Source organism: Dipodomys spectabilis, unplaced genomic scaffold (assembly GCF_019054845.1).
Source record: "Dipodomys spectabilis isolate Male_0828 unplaced genomic scaffold, ASM1905484v1 ptg000002l, whole genome shotgun sequence".
Classification (NCBI taxonomy): domain Eukaryota; kingdom Metazoa; phylum Chordata; class Mammalia; order Rodentia; family Heteromyidae; genus Dipodomys; species Dipodomys spectabilis.
The window spans coordinates 58331411-58353098 of record NW_024870679.1 but is presented as its reverse complement, the minus strand read 5'-3'; the positions used below and the strand labels follow the sequence as shown (position 1 = coordinate 58353098).

Here is a 21688-nt window from a genome sequence, read left to right as displayed (position 1 = left end):
CCATTATCACAAATTGTCACATTTGCAACCTGCCTTGGATACCCCCCCCCCACACACACACACACACTACCTACCCACACACACAACCCTACTTCCTAAACATAGGCAAGTGCTGTCTTAGCTCCTCTGCCTCTTTAAACCTGGGCATCCTCCAAGATGCAGTGTTAGTACCTGCTCTTCCCATATCAGTCAGTTTGCTTTGATCTTACAAGCCAGTGGGATCTGTAACTCCTCCAAACTTTCCCAACAAATCCTTTGCACATCCCCATGTGGGACTTAGCACATTTCGCATCACATTAGAACTGCAGGTATTACTCTGATGTTCTGCTTAGACTTTCAACCTTCTGGGTTCAGAGACACCATATGTCTTTTTCTTTTCTCTGCCTAGGCCTCAGAGCTCTCCTTAGTGCTGGCTTCTCTCTCTTGCTCTGTCTTTCACCTTCCAAGTGCTTAGTAGGGAGGACCTGCCTTAATCTCCCCATGCTCGGTAATGAGGCAGCTGAGGCCCTGCTCCACTCTGAGACTGTGAAAAAAAAATCTACATGTAGGTCAAGTACTGGTGGTTCATACCTGGAATTCTAGCTAATCGAGAGGCTGAGATCTGACAATCCTGGTTCAAAGCCATTCCAGGCAGACAAATCCAAAATATTCTTTTCTCTAATTAAACAGCAAAAACCTGGAAGTGGAGGTACAGATGGAGTGGTAGAGCACCAGCCTTGATTTTAAAAGCCCAAGTTAGAGCCCTAGTACAAGAAAAAGAGAGAGAAAGAGAGAAAGAAAAAAAGAAAGGAAGGAAGAAAGAGAGAGAGAGAGAGAAAGAAAGAAAGAGAGAGAGAAAGAAAGAAAGAAAGAGGAAGGGAGGGAGGAAGAAGGAGGGAAAGAGAAAGAAAGAAGGAGAAAAGAGAGAAAAAGGAAGGAAGGGAGGGAGGGAGGAAGGAGGGAAGAAGGGAGAGGAAGAGGAGAAAGAGATAAAGAGGAGGAAGAGAAAACAAGCAAGAAAGGAAGGAAGGAAGAGAAAGAAAGAAAGAAAGAAGGAAACTCAACGTAGAACTTTACCACTCAAGCCTGTCACTGAGGGATGGGTTTGATGTTCAAAAACTTAATGTGAGCTTCAAAGTTTTCCACTTCTTAGCACTGACTATTTTTTTACACAATGACAGTTATTAGTAAGTTGCCAAAATACATGACTCTGTATTCCCAGAGGCCTACAGTACTAATAAATAACTGTTATATGACAGACTGCTAAGATGATGAACACTGACCTGGATTGTATTTGAGCAATGCACTCCTCGCAAACACACACCCACTCAACATGGCCTATTTCATACATAAAATACCATGAAATAGAAGAGGAAATTATGCAAGTAAATTTAATATAAAAAAGCAAGGTATGACTAGCAACATCCTTAAGTAGAGTTCTTTATACACTTACTGTTAAGCCTAATCATTTGATTTTGAACTAAAGGCCCTGCCTCCATTCTCACTGAGAGTCAGGTTTGATTTCAAAAACAGCCTGGCATTGAGAGACAAATTTGATTTCAAAACTATGTGTTGCTAAGAACCAAAGGCCCTGAGTTCAAGCCCCACATTGACACAATAATTATATGTGAATTTCAGTGTTTTCCACTTGGCAATGACTGTTTATGTAATGATAGTTATTATTAAGGCTTAGTCATTGCTCTTAATCAGACAACTCAGCGTTTAGTCTTAGAGATTATTGTATTCCTTCATAAGCCTCTGTTTCCATAGTTCCTTATGACACCACAGTTCATGCAGTTTCCCTACCAACTGTTCTGGGAGTAGTCCCATTATTGCCAGTCACCAGTTAACACATTTACTTGACTTTAACTTCTAAATGACTTACCTCTGGCTCTTCCTTTCTATCCTTTGCATTTAGACCCCTTCTGTAGCTCACCCTGTTCAATAGACTGCACCGACATCTGGTCTTTTGATTCTGTTCTTCAATCATCCCTCTGTGTCCCAGGCCTGCCCTCATGACTCAATGTTCTTCTGCCTTATAGATGCAAGTCTGTAATGGCATTCCCATAGGTTACTAACTCTCCCTTGGCTAGTGAATAAAGCTCAGTGTGGCAACCAATTGCCTTCTGTTGGGGATTATATCAAAGGTTGGCAATATAATCCCAGTGGAGTATAAGTGCTTTAATAACACAGAAAATCGGGATATGCTAGTTTCAAATCCATACCCTTATAAGGAATCTACCAGATCCTTCATGATCTGACTTAGACACTATATTTTATCAGACTGTCAGAAGTTTTCTAACTACTTGTATGCTGCTTCTTCTACCTAGAAGCCCTCCTTTCCTCTCAGTTATATATACCTTCCTGTCCTTCCATCTTCCTGAGTGGACATCACAGTTCAAGGTGCCCTTGATACCTCTTGAACCTCTTATTCCCAAGCTAGTCTAGAAAGTCACTCTGGGTGCCATGTCTGTCTAGAAAGAGCTCTGTAGAAGACTTGTAGACTGACTTTCTTTCTGTCTGTCAGGCTCCCGCTCTAGAGCTGGAGGGGGCGGTCCTTTGACTTTCATCTAAGTGTCTCCCTCCCCAGCACAAGTTCTTGGGCATACCAGGCTCCCAGTAATCATTCTTGAATGAAAATCCCTGGTGTTTGAGGCTTCCAACTGTTCTTCCTTCTGGTGGTTATTAACAACAATTTATTTGTATTGTATTTGTTTATATATGTAGTTGTATGAGCATAGCTTTACAGTACACTATATATACATCTATTGTTCTTCCTGTTGCATAATCTCTCAAAAAACAGATTACTTGCACTAATATAGTCTCAACACTTAATTCTATGCAGTTTTAAAATACGATTGACAAGCGTTATTTATTTAAAAAAATTGTTAAACTACCATTGATAAGGCATCTATAAGGATATAATATGGACATCTAAGGACATAAATAATATAAAGAATCACATCTGAGAGAGGATCAGCTCTGAAAATAACATATTACCAAGTCAAATCAGAGGTTGGCAAGTTCTCCTATAAAGCATCAGATAAATATTTTCAGCTTTGTGGAGCACATGGCCTTTAGAGCTGCTCTGATGGTATAATGGACAGCAGCCATAGAGAATATGAAATGATGGTATGTGACCAATGATCCAGTGAGCCTTCATTTATTTAAACAAACAACAACAACAAACTATGATTTGGGTCTGCCATCAGTGTTCATACCAGTAATCCTAACTACTCAGGAGGCTGAGATCTGAGATTATGGTTCAGAGCTAACCCAGGCAGGAAAGTCCATTAGACTCTTATCTCCAATTAACTACCAAAAAAAGCTGCAAGTGGAGCTGCGGCTCAAGTGGTAGAGCAGCAGGTTTTAGCAAAAAAAGTTTAGGGACAGCATCCAGGTCCTGAGTTCAAGCCCCAAAGCTGGCACACCCACCCCTCAAAAATTATGGTTTGGGGCTATAACTCCAAAGGTGGGAAATACCTGAATGTCAAGAGTGCTGTGGGGATTTAGAGTAAAGAGAAGGCACCCATCATGTTGCAGGTAGCAGAGACTGAGTGGCTTACAAAGTTTGCTTTTTTTCTCACGAAAGCCGAACAGATTGCAAAATACAGAGAAGATGCTGTCAGATACAGAGTCAGAAAAGCCCAAGGGAGATTTGGGCTGGTTATTCAAGAAAAGTGAAATACTTGGGAAGTAGAGATCAGAAGCTCTCAAGTTCAAGGCCAGTCTAGGCAAAAACTTACCGAGACCTCTATCTCAACAAACAATCTAGATACGTTGGGAAACATCTTTCATTCTAGTCACATGTGTGGTATAGATAGGAAGATCTCAGTTAAAGGCTGTCCTCAGGCAAAAGTGCAAGCTCTTTCCAAAAAAATAACTAAAGCAAAAAAGTTTGGTGGTATAACCCAAGTGGTAGAGCACTTGCCTAGCAAATAGCCCCCAGCTCAAACCCCAGTACTCTTAATAACAACAACAATAGTAAAAGGAAGGAAAGGGAAGAGAGGGAGGCAGAAAACAAGAAAGAGAGAAAGAGACGGATAAGGAAGTAAAAGAAGGGAAGGAAAGGGGGAAAAGGAAGGGAAAAAATGGAAGGAAGAGTGAAGACCAATACATGGAGAGGTATTTTTGTGTAAAGCATCAAGGAATGTTGTAAACTTGATGACAGTTTACTATTGCAAAAAAAAAAAAAAATGAGAAGTATGTTAGAAAAAATTGTAGACTTTTTATTTCGAGCATTCCTTTGAAGTCACAATTGACTACTGGTTATTTTGGATAGGCTTCCTAGATAAATACAAAAAGGAAAGGTGCTAAATGTAACACTGAAATAGACTCTCATTGACCCATTTACAGAACTTAACTGATGTTGCTTCCATTTCTGTGTTTTTCATTCCAGCACCAATAGCTGCAGGAACTGGCCCTAATTTTTCTCTCTCAGATTTGGAAAGTTCTTCATACTACAGCATGAGTCCAGGAGCAATGAGGAGGTCTTTACCCAGCACATCCTCTACAAGGTAATTTGATTTTTAACTCTGGCCCTGCTAGACATTTACCAATGAGCCTGTCATGAGAGAAGATAACCAAATAAGTGGTTTGCCCAACAAGCAGAATTAAAAAGAAGTGTATGTATACACACCCATACACACATATACACAGTAGACACTTAAAAACAGTGAACTACCCTGTAGATCATAGGCTTAATAAAAAGGTCCCAAAAGAATCTTTCCAAAAGGAGTTACTTGTGTTGGGCTCTGAATGATGGTTAGGATTGGGGGGATGGGGAGGAAAAGGCATGGTGGGATGGGTTGGTAAAGAGGGATAGCAATGAAGAAACCATGTTACATGGAAAGAAAGGATGTGCTTGATGAGGAGAAAGGAGGATGACCAGCTGATGATACCTGCCTCGTCCCCTGCCCACCTCTGGAAATACAATTCAGTCCCTGTTCTTTTCCTGTGAAGCTCCCAAAAGTCTCCAAGTAAGTCAGTTAGATTGTTATCCTAGTGTGTGGTTATAAAAGAGGAAGTGGTAAGATACCAGGGGCATGCCAGACGCTAGACCCTGATTCTTTGGGAGACCTTAAAAGAACAAACTTGGACTGGGCACCAGTGGCTCATGCTTGTAATGCTAGCTACTCAAGAGACTGAGATCTGAGGATCGTGGTTTGAAGCCAGCCCGGGCAGGAAAGTCCATGAGACCCTTATCTCCAATAAACCATTCAAAAACAAGAAGTGGCACTGTGGCTCAAAGTGGTAGAGTGCTAGTTTTGAGCAAAAGAGCTTCTGGACAGTGCCCAGGCACTGAGTTCAAGCCCCACAACGGACCCAAAAAAAAGAAAAAGAATGAATTTTGAAGCAGAGTTCTTGTCCCTGTGACTTAGGTCATGAAGCCACCATCCAAACGAAGCACTTAGCAAGATCCTGTTGTCTTTAGATAACTTGTGCCAGGGAAAAGGGATTAAGCATTAAACCCACAGTATTCTTTCACAAATTGGCTTTACCACTGGACTGTGACAACAAAGGAAAGAGTAGTGCAGAGCGATCTTTCATGTTTGTGTACTTTGCAAAAAAATGTTTGTCAAAGGTCTCTTTTTCCCTAAAGCAAGTACAGTTTTATGATTTAAAACAATGCCAAGATTATAGAAATTTTGTTTGGTGGAAACTCGTGTTAACCTTGCCTTTTATCATAGTGTTTTAAGCATCATTAATTTTTAAAAAATCAACTTAGCCATTTTTATAGCTGTGAAGACAGTAAAAGTCATCCCTAAACAGAACCTCTACCTCCCATATCATGTTTGGTGTTGTTCAAATGTTCCCCTAGTTTACTCTAGTATCAGCTCCTGGGTCGGGGTGCAGGGAGAGAGGAGGATGACGCAGAGAGGAAAAGGTCTCAAATCTAAGGTGCATTTTTAATAGCAAAAAAAGAGATTAGGAACACATTTGGGTGTTACTCTACTTTGCGGATTTGCAATGTTTGCTGATGGAAGAGACATTGTGTGTAACTACACTCTGTCAACATGAGAAAGCTTTGCAAATACTTGTGGGCAGTGATTAATTGAACAGTTTACAGGCTGTTTGTTTTTCCTATGTGTGGAGCACCTGTCCCTTGTCCCTCCCAAACAGTGCTCCACACCTCTGCCCTTCTGCACACTTCTCCAGAGATGTCTCATTATCTTTTGTTGTGACTCCCCAAATAGAAAGCTGATTATTAATGTCATTTTAAAAGGCTAGTATCGTTCTCCTATTCTGCAAATAACTAACCCCGATAAGGAGCTAATTATAAACATCATCAGTAGTTAATAACTCAGTAATATGTTTGTTTTGCTCTCATTAGGCTTTTCCTAGGATGGCTTTAAAAAAAAACTCTTTGAATGCATAGGCTCAGTGGAATTATAAGCTTTGAAAATGTGCTTGCAAAAATATAGCAGATTTACATAGAAAAGCTTATCAATTAATCAATATTTGCTCATTGTGTGCCAGTATTAATTGGGCTGGGCAGACACCATATTGGGTATGTTCCATACCCCATCTGGTTTGATCTTCACACAGTTGTAGACAATGGCCATTGAAACAGTAGAACAACAAAGAGCTCAGAGAAGTTAAATAACTTGCCTGGTGTCACAATCCAGGTAAATGGTACTGTCCGCATTCAAACTTGGGTCCATTGGAACTTACAGAACATGGTCTTTTCCCAGTATTCTGCTTAAGAATGAGGCTGACACTGATAGTAAAGAAGAATGGAATATGGAATGGCAGAAGAAAAACATGCACATCTCTGCCTTTCCCTGGCATGTAGCACTTGCTTTTTTGAATACTGTTATCATCTTGAGGTATGCAGCTTTCCTACCTCCACAGCTGAACTCTTAGTTCTTTGAAAGACAGTGTCTAATGCTTCCAATTCTGCAGGGAACACTCATAAGCAGCCAAGATGTTGTACTCAGCACAATAGAAATAGAGACCATCACAGTAGGTTTATAGTCAAGTTAGTGGCAGATACTAGTGATTGAGTAGATGTTCATTTCAGGACACCACGAAAACTTGGTGAAGAGGCACTTTATTAGCTTCAGAAATATTTATGCTCTAATGTATGGGTAGCTGTTACTGGTACTTACTTTCCTGTTTTCCTCAGATATTTCTGGGAGAATAAAAATCATGGTGTGAGAAAGTCAAGAGCAAGAAACAAAATCAAAGTTCAGTTTACTTCTAAAAGTTAAGAAGTAAATAAACGAAATTGATAGGCATTTGCTGTGGGCTCTATATCATTTCAGAGTAAAAGGTCTCCAGAATTATACAAGGAATAGTATAAAAATCAGGATAAGATACATTTTTTTATTCCAAAGAATTACATCAAGATAAACCCCCCATCAAGATTGGGGAAACAATAAGCTTTACCTTGAAAGTCCCATACCTGCCCTTCCCAGCCTTGCTAATCCTCACTCCCAGACCCTCTCTCTCCTCCTCCCCCACACTTCTACCCTGCAGATGTTTATCCTTTTGTCCACTTCTGAAAGTCCAGCTTCCCAACTTAGCTGGCAATTACAGAACCTTTTACCTGTAGGATTTCATGCCTGCATTTTATCAGAGCATGACCTCAGAAAAAATATGAATAATGGGAGAATGATGGGTAATAGAATTGGCCCTCTGGGTTGAATCTCATTGAATCCTGATAGTTGGATAAATCCTTGACACACACACTAGTGCAGCAGAGTTTGAACATCTGCTATTAGTCAGATTATGTGGTAAGCCCTAAAGATTAAAATGTAGTAATAAGAAAGAGTTACTTTCCTTGTAGATTTTACAATCCTATCACCACGTGAAGTTCCTTTCTTGTTTGGTGGAGTTCTAAGGAAATACATTTTTTTCCAATTTATATTCTGCCTTCCTCCAAGATGACTTGTAGTGGCTTTCAATTATAAAACATTACAGATATACTAAATACAGAAAGAAAAGCCTGAAACTATATGGGGAAGAATAGGAGAAATCATTATATCAGGTACATTAATCAAGAATTATGTCTCAAATTTGGCCCTGATCTTCCTGGTTGCCAGGGCAAGAAGAAAAGGCAATACAGTGTGTCATTTACCTTTTCTCATAAAAGGAAACAGTAGAATCCATTCAGAGACCAGATTTTTCTGGTTTTAGATATTGGAAGGAAGTTTTTATGTGTATATACCCTCCTATAAAGGATTTCCATTAGATGCAATTTTACATTTAAGAACAGCAATGTTTTCCTAGTGGCTATTTTTCACTGGGGTTAAAGGAACTCAAAGAAAGGACATTAAATAAGTTGTTAAAGAAGTTTCCTCTGGGTACTATGTTAGCCTGGGCAGTTATCTTTATTTCCTGTGGTCTGGCTTTAATGAGAGTAGAACTTAATAGCTAAGAATACTGGAATGCCGACACCAGTAATCAGAATTGCTTACCTAAATTGGGCCTTGCACATTTTTTATTCAGATTGCTTAAGTAAATACTTAACTGTCTCGCCACTCCTAGACTGACTACACCCCTTCTTTTCCTTTTGCTTCCTAAATCATCACATATACCCTTACTAGAGTCACTTTTCTAAAATAGAATGCCAATGTCACATGCTTACCAGGGCTTTTAGGATAAAGTCCAGACCCACAGCATCTTCTATATCCTACACCACTCTCTTGTATGCCCCTCTTCAACTTCAGCCATCCCAACATCCCAAGAGCTGGTATACCCCTCCCTCCTGGGAGTGATGTTCACAGCCTCTGGTACCCAGTGTACATGAGTGCAGCCATGAGAGCCACTACTCTTGGCCCAGGAGTATCCTGAGGCCTGATATTAATCCTTTAGGTAGTGCATGATGGGAGTATCTTGGAGCAAGGAAGGATACCAAGGTTGGAGGAAACAGTATTTGAGTCAATGACAGTTTGCCAAATGGAAAGAAGAGTTTCCATATTTTAAATGAACACAGTTTCCCAAGTAGTGTGTCAGCTTAATAACAGCCCAACCTTCTACTTCGTTTCTCTGTCCTAGTCTCCTTAGTCAGTAATTACTCAGAGTCTTATGTTTGGTAGGCAAATGTTCTATTAATTAACCCATTCTGCCAGTCCCTTTTTGCTTTTTTTTATTTCATTATAGAGTCTTGCTTTATGCCTAGGCCAATCAGGACTTCAGGCCTCCTATTTGTGCTTTGTTGTTAGAATAACAGATACAAGCCACCAGAACCAACTATTGTGTTTTCCTCATAGCTTAGGGTAATAAGCACATGCCACGATGCCAAGTCTTTGGTTGAGATGGAGTCTCTCAAATGTTTATTCCCCAACTGGCCTCAAACTATGATCCACCATCTCTTCCTCCCTAGTAGCTATGCTTACAGGCTTGAGCCAACACACCTAGCTGTCTCTTTGACACATAAAGACAGTTACCTAGTAATGCTCTGAGAAAAGCTCCAAGAGTATCATTGTCACCTTCTTCCATCAAGTGACCCACCGTGGCCTAGACATGATTCCTTCATGATTCCTTCATGATTCCTCTTTTCCTCTGGTCCCTCCATCTGTGTTTATGGAGTATGTCTTACTCATCACAGTATCATAGCACTTGACATGTAAGAGGTATACAATAAGTATTTGATTACTTAAACTCATGGAATAGTCTTTTTTTTAATTGTGAAAATACAGTACAGAGGGGTTACAATTACATGGGCAAGATAATTAGTACATTTCTTATCAAACATTGTAGCCTCTTCCTTTGTTTCCCCTTCTCATCTCTTCCCATCCTCCCCCTGCCCCCCAATCCTCCTCCCCCCCACCAAAGTTGTAAAGTTCGTTTTTCCACATAATGACTTGTACATCTCATTGTTGCAATGGATCCACTTGTATCCCTATTCAAATGATTTGTTTTTTTCCCTTCCCCTCCACAAATTATACAAACATCAAATACAGTGAAAGCAGGGGTTATACCATGGGGGAGGGACATGCAAAGCAACAAAGAGATAATCCTATAAATGTGTTAGAGATAATCCTATAAATGTGTTAGAAACAATCACCTGAAAGAAAAAAAAACATTTGAATATATATCATAGGGTTCATTCCCCTAACATCACATTATCTGACCTTTTCTGCTTGACTCAGACATATACTAGTTATTGCAAATAAAGGAAACCATGGAACCTAAGTTTCTTTGGGACTGGCTTACTTCACTTAATATAATTTTTTCCAAGTCTTTCCATTTCCTAACAAATGGGGCAATGTCATTCTTTCTGATGGAGGCATAGAATTCCATTGTGTATATATACCACATTTTCTTGATCCATTCATCTACTGAGGGGCATCTGGGTTGGTTCCATATCTTAGCTATGGTAAATAATGCTGCAATAAACATAGTCATGCTGGTAGCTTTAGTGTGGCCTTGTTTGTGAACATTTGGGTAAATGCCCAAAAGTGGGATTTCTGGGTCATAGGAGAGCTCTATGTGGAGTCTTCTGAGGAACCTCCATACTGCTTTCCAAAGTGGTTGAACAAGTTTACACTCCCACCAACAATGTAGTAAGGTTCCCTTCTGTCCACATCCCCTCCAGCATCTGTTGTTATTAGAGTTCTTGATTATAGCCATTCTAACTGGGGTGAGGTAGTATCTCAATGTTATTTTGATTTGCATTTCTTTTATGGCTAGGGAGGTTGAGCATTTCTTCATGTGTCTATTGACCATCCTTCTTTCCTCTTCAGAGAAGTTTCTCTTTAAGTCTTTAGCCCACTTATTTATTGGGCTAAACTCATGGAATATTCTATATCTTGGCACAAAGAGGCTCCCCGGCAGGCACTCCCTCTAGGCAGGAAATCTACCACTGGGTAGGGTACTGGAAGCATTGACAGCGAAGATAACCCAAACAACAACAGGCAATGTTTCATACTTTTTCCACCACAGTCCTGCACCCAGAGGAAATGAGAGCCATTCTAGAAGCTCCTCAGTCACACAGCTCTAGAAACCAGTTTCCTTTGATCATCCCTATATAGAGGAAAGGCATAAAGTCATCATTGCACTACCCTTTGTCCATATTGGTTAGTCTCACAGGTACACACGGGACCCTCAGTATTCCTCCTTCCACCCATCTTGTAGCTCTGGCATCTAGGGGAGTAAGTACCTGGACTGCATAAGTCTACAGTAAATATTTTGGAAGGAACAAATCCAAGTAGAAGGTGGGAAATGTAGGGAAATAAAAGCAATCTGAGTCTTTCTTAAAGGATCTCAAGTCCTGCTCTTTATTTATTGTTTTATCCTTTCTGGGAGGCCAGCGGGGACTGAATTCATGTCTAGGTACACTGTGACTGGGCAGCCTCCAACCACCGCCCACGGAGATAGGAAACCTGGGCTTCCTTCCACACTTCCTGGTAAAAGCCAGCAAGAGCCAGCCCTGTTCCTCAAAGGAAAAAAGGCACAGGATGTGGCGGTGGCAGCAATTCGAGGGACATAAAAATCAAACCCAGACAGTTGGAACAACACAGACCCAAAACTTTATTCCCCATGCAGTGACTCACCCCACTGCACAAGAGCCCAAGCGAATCCTGGAACTGCACACACCTGCCCAGCTCCTTCCTCCCTTGGCTTCTTTCAGCCTGAGAAAGAAAGTCCAAGAAGAAGGAGGTGGGGGTCTCTTTTAAATATGCACTCGTTTGTTCTTTCAGCTCCACGAAGCGACTCAAGTCTGTGGAGGATGAAATGGACAGTCCTGGTGAAGAGCCATTTTACACAGGCCAAGGACGCTCTCCAGGGAGTGGCAGTCAATCCAGCGGATGGCATGAAGTGGAGCCAGGTGAGCAGGACATGGGGGCCTGGGTTCCATACCATGCAGGCCCATGAAGAAAGCAAGCCCTAGAGAGCTGCCTTTGTCCACATAAACATGTGACTGCCACATTCATAAAGGGGTAGCCATATACTGCAGAGATGAAGCTGACAGGCAAGACTGGATGAGAGTCACAGGTGATCTCTGCTCATACTCTACTGCAATGCTGCCTTCCATTCACCTTTGTGTTGTTGTTGTTGTTGTTGTTGTTGTTGTGTTGTTTGTTTGTTTGGTTGGCTGACTGGTTGGTTGGTTGATTGAGAAGGTGTCTATCCTCCCCAGGCTGGCATTAAAATTCTGAGCTCCCATGATCTTCCTGCCTCAGCCTCCTGAGGAGCTGAGATAACACTCGTGTGTGTGTGTGTGTGTGTGTGTGTGTGTGTGTGTGTGTGTGTGTGTGTGTGTGTGTGTGTGTGTGTGTGTGTGTGTACACTTATCAGCTTTGGGGCGGGGCATTATCTTTTAGCAATCATAAGAAAAACCCATCAATTTTTTTTTCAACCAGACCAAAAGAGTTCTTTGTGTGCAGTTTACACTTAGAGTTTTATAAAAATGAGAGTACTTTCTAATATCTTTCCTAATACTGGATATCTTCCTGATTGTCTTGCTGTTTAAAAGGAGCAATGATCTTTAACCCATCTGTGCTACACTAAGCCAGTGGCGGCTGGGTCTGACTTCCTGGGGTTGTCTCCTCTTGGCTCTGGAATAGTTCTGATGGCTGCAGCTGTTTGAAACCGTAATCAATGTTTGGCCTCCGTGTGGACAAGGGGAAAGTCATCTCCAATGCCTTCCTCAAAACAACAAATCAGATGGATAAAAGAGGATAGAGTGTGGGTTTTGGAATGAGCCAGAGTATAGTTGTGGCTTCAACTCCTGCTGGCTGTGTGATGGCAGGCAAATTACCTGACTTTTCTGAGCCCATGTTCCACCCCCACCCCTCCACACCCCCTCCCACCTTTTTTTTAAATCATCTAACAGTAAGCTGTTTCACTGCTGGGGTAATATCTGTCACTCATCTAAGAATTCTACCTAGCACAGAAGTACTCATAAAGAGATATCCTCTGATCATCCCTGTTGGTCTCCAAGAGCAAATCAGCACCGAGAAAAACCATGAACTAGCCTCTCCACTTGCAAATCTTAGATCCCCTCTCTCCTCCCTGATACTGTTTTAAAAGACCACCCTCAGATGAGGTGACTGTAAAAGAAATCGGAAGGGAGACCTGAGGGTGATAGGATGGTTTTGTATCCTGATTGTGATGACTATGGTAATCTAAAAATCTACGTAAGTCTTCATATTCACAGAGATGCAGCTTCCTTCCCCACATGTACTGTATCATTAACAGAAACAAAACAAATCAAGCCCTTGGGCCTTACTGACTGGGCCTTTTATCTTGCTCCCTTTATGAAAATAGGAGCCTTCTCTGCCTGCTCTACCTGACTCCCTCCCTTGTCTCATTCATTCATTCGTTTGTTCCCTCACTCGGCAATCATCCTTGGGAACTTCCTTTATGAGTTCTGATACCAGGTTCTGGGAATTCAAAGATGGATGGTGAGGCTATGGCTCCTGCTTTCAAGGAATTCACAATCAAGGCTAGGAAACAGACATATAAACAGATCATTATACATGGATGTGGGGAGCACAGCTATGTGAGATGAGCCTAGGTGCCTTCTTCTTCTAATTATTACCCACTCAGCACTCACAGTGTGGTTAGTCTTCTATGCACGTCTCACCTGGGTCTCACTGCACACTTATGTTCATGTTCTTTTGCCTGAAGTGGCTAAGATATAAAGCCAGGCTAAATGGAAAATGCTGAGTACCTGGTGCCGTTAACTGCATTGTCAGCACGACCTCCGGGTAGTGCCAGTGAAAAGTTTATGTGCTATTAAAAAATTAAAAGATGTCGAACTTCCTTGAACCCTTTTTAAAAAGGCTAATTAGTCCTAGCCAATTTACCTGCTTCAGTGAAAATCAGATTCAAATATGTAGGTTTAGTGCATCTGTGCTTGAGGACCCTACCCACGTATTTTCTGCAGATTAAAGCTGTCTGTATGTCATTGATGTTCAGGAAGCTCTTCTGCCATGAGGTTGTTCTGTGGCTCTCACAACGGCATCTTTGGGGGAGTGAGGGGTGGTTGAATAGCTCAGCCTAATGACTCTCTTATTCAGAGTGATTTCTATTCTTACCTGCACATGATGACTTGAACGGTCATAAATTTTCACATCTGAGTACCTATATCCTTTACAGTCATTAAATAACTAAAGTTTAATAGCTATATCCTCTTTAGGTAGGTAGGTAGATGATAGATAGATAGATAATAGATAGATAGATAGATAGATAGATAGATAGATAGATAGATAGATAGATAGATTTCTTCTTCTTCTTAAAGACACCCCCCCACACACAGTTACATTCTAACACTGAATGTCCATTGTCTGTCCTCTTTTCATTAAAGGAAAGTGCAGTTTTGTGGTATTTGTGGGGTACGGGGGAGGGGCAGTGGATAAATTTACATTTGGCCCTATTCAGCATAGAAAGTCATAATTGAAACAGGGCCTAAGGGGACATTAAAACACAACTGAAGGATGTTGCACATGTTCATGGTGACTTTGGTGTCATTAACTCACACCAGCCATTTTAAATGGATAATTTATGCTGCCAGATGGTCCTTTTTGGGGATTTTCCATCCAGCCCAATCCCCTTTTTGGCACAGAGAACACCTTTATGTTGTTCCCACACTTATCCGGGCCTGCATAGCTTTTCCCCAGGGGTATAGTTAATTGAGTAGGAGGCTTTTAGTGGCTCACTCATGTAAATTACCTTCAGAAATATGTTGGGAATTATGTATATTCGAATGCACCGGCAGCCTCTTGGTTGCTTCCATGTGGGATCGTTCTTTCAGAGGAGTCAAGTGCTGAGGATACTGGGTCTGTGCCTCCAACAACACAGGAAGTGAGGCTTTGCTCACTCCTTACTCTGAGAGCATCTGGCACCTGCCCTCGCTCCTTCCCAGGACGCCCTTGTCAAAAGAAGGCCCAGTGTGGTCAGAAGAGACACAATTCCTTGAGCAACAGGAAGACTTCGCAAAGTAAAACAAACCAGACCCTCAGTAAATGACATGGGCCCTTTCAAAGGCCTTTTGTAGTATCCTGTTCCCCATTAGTTTATCTCAGCACTTTTGGTGCAGAGCTCCTATTATCTGGGAAGAAGGGCAGAGGAGATTAAAGATGATGTTAGTTTAAAAACATCAGACAACCTCAGGCTGACTTTTGCTTCTCTTACAATGCTACATTTGTTCCCTCCACTTAGTTTCATTTCCCAGTTATCTCAAAACTGGGTTAGATTCGAAGCTTGGAGGCTAATCACACACTGATGAAGTGAGTCGTATGAAATACTATCCAGCAGAGATGCACATACCATCAAGTCTTGTTTATCTGTGCAAATGAAAAATTGCTGGGAAACTGATAATGCAAATAAATAGGAAGGAAACCAACAGGCGTCTCCACTGGCTGGGTCTCTGTGAAGCATTTTCAGATAGGGTAAAAACATTCTAGTTACAATTGAGTACCTACTGTGCACCAGGTTTGGTTTTGATGTTAACAAAACCAAATATAAAAGATTTCATGGATCTTCTTGCCTCTCTAGAAATGAAAATTGAGAATCAGGCATGATTAAGTGACTTACCATACAGAAAGTAAATCTGTAGATCCAGAATTCGTATTTCAAACCAAATCTGACTTCAGAGTGTAAGTTTCATTTTCTATACGCAATAACCTCTTTTTCCATAGTATTTGTGCTCACATGAAAAGAGGCATTGTAAGGCCTTGTGTCTTAGGCTTGTATTTAGTTTTAAAACATAATAACAAATCAATAAATAACTAATCAGAAAGACCTGAAAATCCACCCATTTTCTTTATCCCAAGTTTTTGTTATGTATTCTAAGCCAGAGAAGGAATAAATAGTACACTTTACATACACTCAAAGAAAAGTAACCATTAACAAAGTTAAAGATTTGTCATTATCACCCATAAAATCGATGAGTACTCAGCATTCAAGCTTTGGTTAGGATAATACCACAGCAATGAGGCCCTTAGTGATCTAAAATAGCTGCTGACACTCCCTCAGTCTCCTCTAATTCATAACCCTACCTTCCTTTCCTGTGCACTGTCTATAATACACTCCCTATGAAGCAGGACTTACTTCATCTCTTCTACCTTTTGATAGACAGTATAATAGAGGGTATAGAGCAGTATTTGCAACAGTGGTTAGCACAACACATACTGAATGAATGAATGAGTGAAGCAGAGAGTTTCTGGTGCTCTCAATAAACTTGAAAACAAGAGGTTGCTGTGAATAATCCCCTTAGAATTTTATTTCCTGTTGTTTTTAATCTTCAGGCTTCCAGTAATTAGAAACGATTGCTAAGGTTCATACCCCATTGATGAGTAGTACTGCATCCAACTATATAGTCATTCTGCGTTGCCTTCAGATGTTCCTTTAAAGGAACAAAAGACAGACAGACAGACAGACAGATAGATAGATAGATAGATAAATAAATAGATAGATAACCTGTTTTCACATAGATAAGAAAAGAGTGTATGTTGGGGGACTCCAGATACCTCACTACAAGAAATTGGTCCTCCAATTCAAGTGCCTCCAATTCAAGTGGAGGAAAAGAAATGGATTATCATCTTAGTCATTATAAATCAAGCCAAACCAAACCTTTATTAAGTGTCAACGGTGTGCAGTATCCTAGGGTAGATACAAAGGCACTCCATTAAGTGCCTTTCTCCAAGGACAAATCTCTGGTTGGCTTCAAGTGTGAGTCCATACTTACTAATATAGCCACTGTGCTTTAGCTCCATCTATATCACAAAATTAAAACAATCAGATGAGGTGAGTAAAGTCCTTGGTAAAGGCTAGTCTCATGAACTGCCCTCACTGGGATTACTGGGGAGGCAAACTGCCGAAAGTGGATGGAGTTTAGTGTTGTAGGAAGTGAGGCTGGCCAAAAGCAGACAGAATTAAGTGTTGGAGGAGCAAAAGAAGAGTTGTAAATCTGCGTGGACGTTTGGCCACTCAGTGGCAATTAAACTGGGTTTCAATTGGAACCCACCTGAGATATCCTCACCTAGCTGAAAGTGAGACTTGATGGTGCTTAGCCTTCAAATTAGTAGCACGTAGAAATTTAATTTGTCTTCATATCATTACCTCCTTCTTTGCGGGGCAGCTCTACGCTAGCCTGCATGCTTTTGTTTCAGCTTCTCTGTGTCCCAGAAATGGAGGATTTCTTATGTTTCCAAGTTGATCCACTTCTAGATCCAAGACTGCACTTAGGCTCAGTACATGTATTCAATAGTTTCAGCAGGTCTTCGGTACAGCTAATTTCTTTTCATTGTGAAAAACTGCTCAATTCCAGTCCTTTCAGTGAAATTTAGTGTTTGCATGCAGATTAAAAGGCTATTTAAGTTTTCTCACAGAGAAAAATATTCAGGCTGGGTCAGGTGGCTCATGTCTGTAATCCTAGGTATCTGGGAGGCAAAGAGCAGGAGGACTGAAGTTTGAGGTTAGCCCAAGCAAAAAAAGGTTAAAAAGACTCCATCTCAATCTGTAAATGTTGAATGTGGTACTATATGACAGTCATTCTATCATCCTAGCTAGCATCCTAGCATTAATAGGTCGTGGTCCAAGCCAGCTCATGAATAAACACAAGACCCTTTTTGAAAGATAACAAAAGCAAAAAGGGCTGGATGTATGACTCAATGGTATAGCACCTACCTAGCAAAACAAGTCCCAAACACCAGTACTATAAAAAAGGAAGAGGAGGAGGGAGGGAAGAAGATAAAAGGAGGGAAGGTAGGAGGGAGAAAGGGGGAGTTGGAGGGAGAAGGAAGGATCCAAATTCTAATACATTCAATTATAATAATATATGTTATAATTATATTGGAATGGTAAAACTTTTAACAGACACAATTATGCCAGCTAAAATATTGAAAATTCTAAACATTTCAGCCAGTCTTAAAGTCAAATTTGAAAAGTAGTAAATTTAATCTAATAGTTGTTTTATAAAAAATACTCTTGGCTGGGAAGGTGGCTCAGTGGTAGAATGCTTGCCTTGCATGCATGAGGCCCTGGGTTCGATTCCTCAGCACCACATAAGCAGAAAAATACAGAAGTGGTGCTGTGGCTCAAGTGGTAGAGTGCTAGCCTTGAGCTAAAGAGCTGAGGGACAGCGCCCAGGCCCAGAGTTCAGGCCCCACGACCATCAAATAAATAAATGTAAAAAATACTTTCAATGCTACTCCAAAGATATCATTCAATACCCTGAGTTAAAGGCTCAATTCCTCTGTGTTTGTGTGTGTGTATGTGTATGTGTACTACAAACACACACACACACACACACACACACACACACACACACACACACACACACACACTCACACACTATCTGTAGAAGAATATTTTGGTAAACGTCTAGTCAATCTGTAACCCAGGGAATTTAGAACTAAGGTTACCATGTCTTAACTGTTAGGGGAACAGCAGACTTGCGTTAGTTCATTGTAACTTTTAAAATCACACATTAGGTTCACTTGGATTCCTAGCTTTGCCAGTCCCTAATCTGACTGCCAGCAGACATTCATCAATTGTGAGAGAAGGAAGTTTCCCAACTTTTCCTTGTAGCTGAAACACATAGGAAGCCCATTATCAGTACCAATAAAAGGGCAGCAGACTGGTACCAACAGTGCATTGATCATGTACACTGTGCTGCACTAGCATACATTAGAGAAAATGATTAAATCTCCCACCATCTCCTGCTGTAATGGGAATAGTCAGTGTTACAGAACATTGCCATAGGATCAATGTCTTGGCTTTTCTTCTACATTTATGGAGCAGTGGGAAAGCATCCTCCTGTAGCAATAGGCTCTACCGTTATCTCCTTAGTATTGGCACTGCTCATTAGAGACTGGCGTATGGGAGAATTGGTACAGTAACAAGAGGCCTGTTCTTTAATGACTCTTTTTGATCAGAGAAATTTGTCTAAATAAGGGGTTACAACAGAGAGGTGAAATTGATCACTCTAACAACTCTTCCAAAATGTCCCTATCTATTTCATTTTTTAATGCCAGAAAAGGACCTACAACAACCCTTTGTAATTAGAATCTACTAAGCTACCTACCACAAGAAATACTCTTCTCAGATACATGTGAACCCTGAGTTGCATGTGTCTCATACGCGTGTGTGTAATATATGTGTGTGTGTGTGAGATAAAGCAAGAACAACAAAATCGTTGTTTCCATTCTCAAAGCCCATTAGAATACCTGGCAACATGGAAGCCACCCATCAATATTTGCTGAATAAATAAGCAGATAATGAGATGGAGAGCACACATGTCTTATCATGCACATTGAATAAGATGAAGCACTCAGGAAGTAGATGTTGCATCCATTTGTGCAGTAAACGAGTGGAGCTTCACAGGCACGGGGGAACCCAGATGCACAATTTTGTAAATACAGAAGCTCCTAGGAAAACAAAACGGAACATTTCAGCTGGTCTTGTGTAAATAAATAAATTATCCAGTTCACCAGATTCTTCGATTCCTGTTTGAAAATGAGGATGTGTAAATATTCTAGAATGGAGGGAAGAAAGTGATAAAGCTCACGCAATAGGTTTGCATGTGATCGTGGCTCTGCACTATCCTCAGCACAGCCCTGGGCTGAGGTAGCGAAGTGTGGCTTAGATTTAGCATGCTGTAAGCGGGGAGCTTTAAAGCAAATTTCACTCCAGCCACAGCAGTCTTTGAAGGCTTGCTGGTGATGGAGATAATAGCTGAAGTATAGAGTGTATTACAAAAAGAAAGAGTACAAATTAAGAATTTTCAAAGCCTATAACTCTACAATTGTGTCATGAGCAAGCCTGAGATTTTTAGCAAACTACTGTGAGTTTTCCTTTCCTTGTATATAAACTTATAGGGACAATAAAACCACACTGCCTCCTAACTCGTACTTTTAATAAGAGCAAATGAGATAGCAACACTAATAAGAGCTACCACTGATTAAGTGCCAACTGTGTGTAAATATTATGCATGTCATTACCCATAGGATTTTTAAATAAATGCATAGCATATTTAATAAATCATATAAAACTATAAAGAAATCTTGTATGTGTTTTTGGTGAGCACTCTGGAAACTAAAGGGCTAGATGAGATTGGATGCAATGAAATTTCACTGAAAACATATGTGCACATCTGTATTATATGCAAAGCTCTGAGGAAAGTGATAGAAGACGAGTTTGCAGTCCACTGAAAACAAGATAAGCACCTGTTTCAACAAGGAACCAGGGCTGTAATCCAAGATATAGCTACAGCAAGCATCACATAGATTGGGGTTTATTCATTGGCTTGGCCCACAGACCTACACTGCACCTGATGAGAAGGGCTAGAGCATCAATCCCTCCATGACCAAAGGAGCAGCAGTGTATATGTGTCCCTGTGTCCTTTCCTCAGACACATAGAGAGGGCTGGCACACGAGGAAGGCCACAAGAAGTGCATGAACCAGAACCATCCTCCGCTTGCACAAAAAGAAATCACTCTGCACAGGTGGGCCCAAGCCTCCCTCATCTAAAACAATTTTCTGACTTGTAAGTAATACAATTGCAAGGAATGACAGCAAGTATTTATGTAGAGGAAGCAAAGGTAATCTAAACAGAGATTTAATTCATTAAAGAGTAAACTAGCCAGAAACTAGTTGGAAGAGGATAAACAAAGTAAAAATGATCAATTAATAGATAGATAGATAGATAGATAGGTAGGTAGATAGATAGTTTCCCTAAATGTTATCAGATAGTTGTGGAACTCAAATACAAGCTAGTTTCTTCTTTTATTTATTAATCTTTATTGACAAGGTGATGAGCAGGGGGGTTACAGATACATAAGTGAGTTAATGAGTACATTTGTTTTTAAACACTATACATCCCTCATTTCCTCCCACTTAGCACTTCCTACTTCCCTCCCCCGCTTCAAGTTGTAAGATTCATAGCCAACATAGTATCAAGTGAGTGTCAATGTTGCATTAGTTCATCCCTTGTCCTTCTGTTTCTGTGACTCCCTTTCTCTTCCACTAATTGAATAATCTTATATTCAAGACACAAGGTACCGAAAATTAAGAGAAACCAAAGGGAAAAAAAACTACAGGACATAGTAAGAACTATTTGTTTCCATATCTTGGAGTGCATGTTGATACACAAGCTAGTTCTAATCTTTGATGTAAAGAGAAAAATACACTAATTTAGTCAGGATTTTACCTCCGTTGTTCTGTGAACATGATATAGAGATTTCCTGTACTCAAGTAGTACCACAATTTGATTAGCAAAAATATATTTGCTTATAATTTCATCACTAGAATGCCACTGGACATTTCATTATATAATTATATATATATATATTATATTAGTAGTATATATTATATTATATATATAATATTATTTATAATATATACTATATATTATATACTAGTGTCTAATGTTGATTGAGCATGTATGTTGTTCTATGCTATTTATATATATTCACATATATGTCAGACATACATGCATATGCACTTTTTGTATGAATGTCCATATATATTTATCAAATTCATATGAAAAGTGATACAGATCACTAATATACTATTTACAGGCTTATTTCTCTCTTGTATGTTATTTAGTATTTATTTTTATTAAGTAGTTATACAAAGGGGTTTCAATTCCAGAAGTCAAGTTATGAGTATTCATAGTTTTTTGCACTTTTTTCTGCTTCAGTGTTAAATGATCAAGACTAACAACATCAGTTTATGGGACGTTTAATAAAATAGTTCTTTAGTACTCCCAAATAAGAGGCTTTTATATGGGGGTTGTGGAGAGAGAGAA

General features: G+C 40.2%; 1 protein-coding gene across 3 annotated transcripts in view; it reads left to right on the top strand.

Moving 5' to 3' along the window:
* Nfia (nuclear factor I A) overlaps positions 1 to 21688 on the top strand; it is a 378431-nt gene that overhangs the window by 260199 nt on the left and 96544 nt on the right. For all 3 annotated transcript variants that reach the window (XM_042684424.1, XM_042684429.1, XM_042684417.1), the window contains exons 5-6: positions 4379 to 4496; positions 11631 to 11758. In XM_042684424.1, coding sequence (XP_042540358.1) covers positions 4379 to 4496; positions 11631 to 11758 — 246 coding nt within the window. The remainder of the gene's footprint in view (positions 1 to 4378; positions 4497 to 11630; positions 11759 to 21688) is intronic.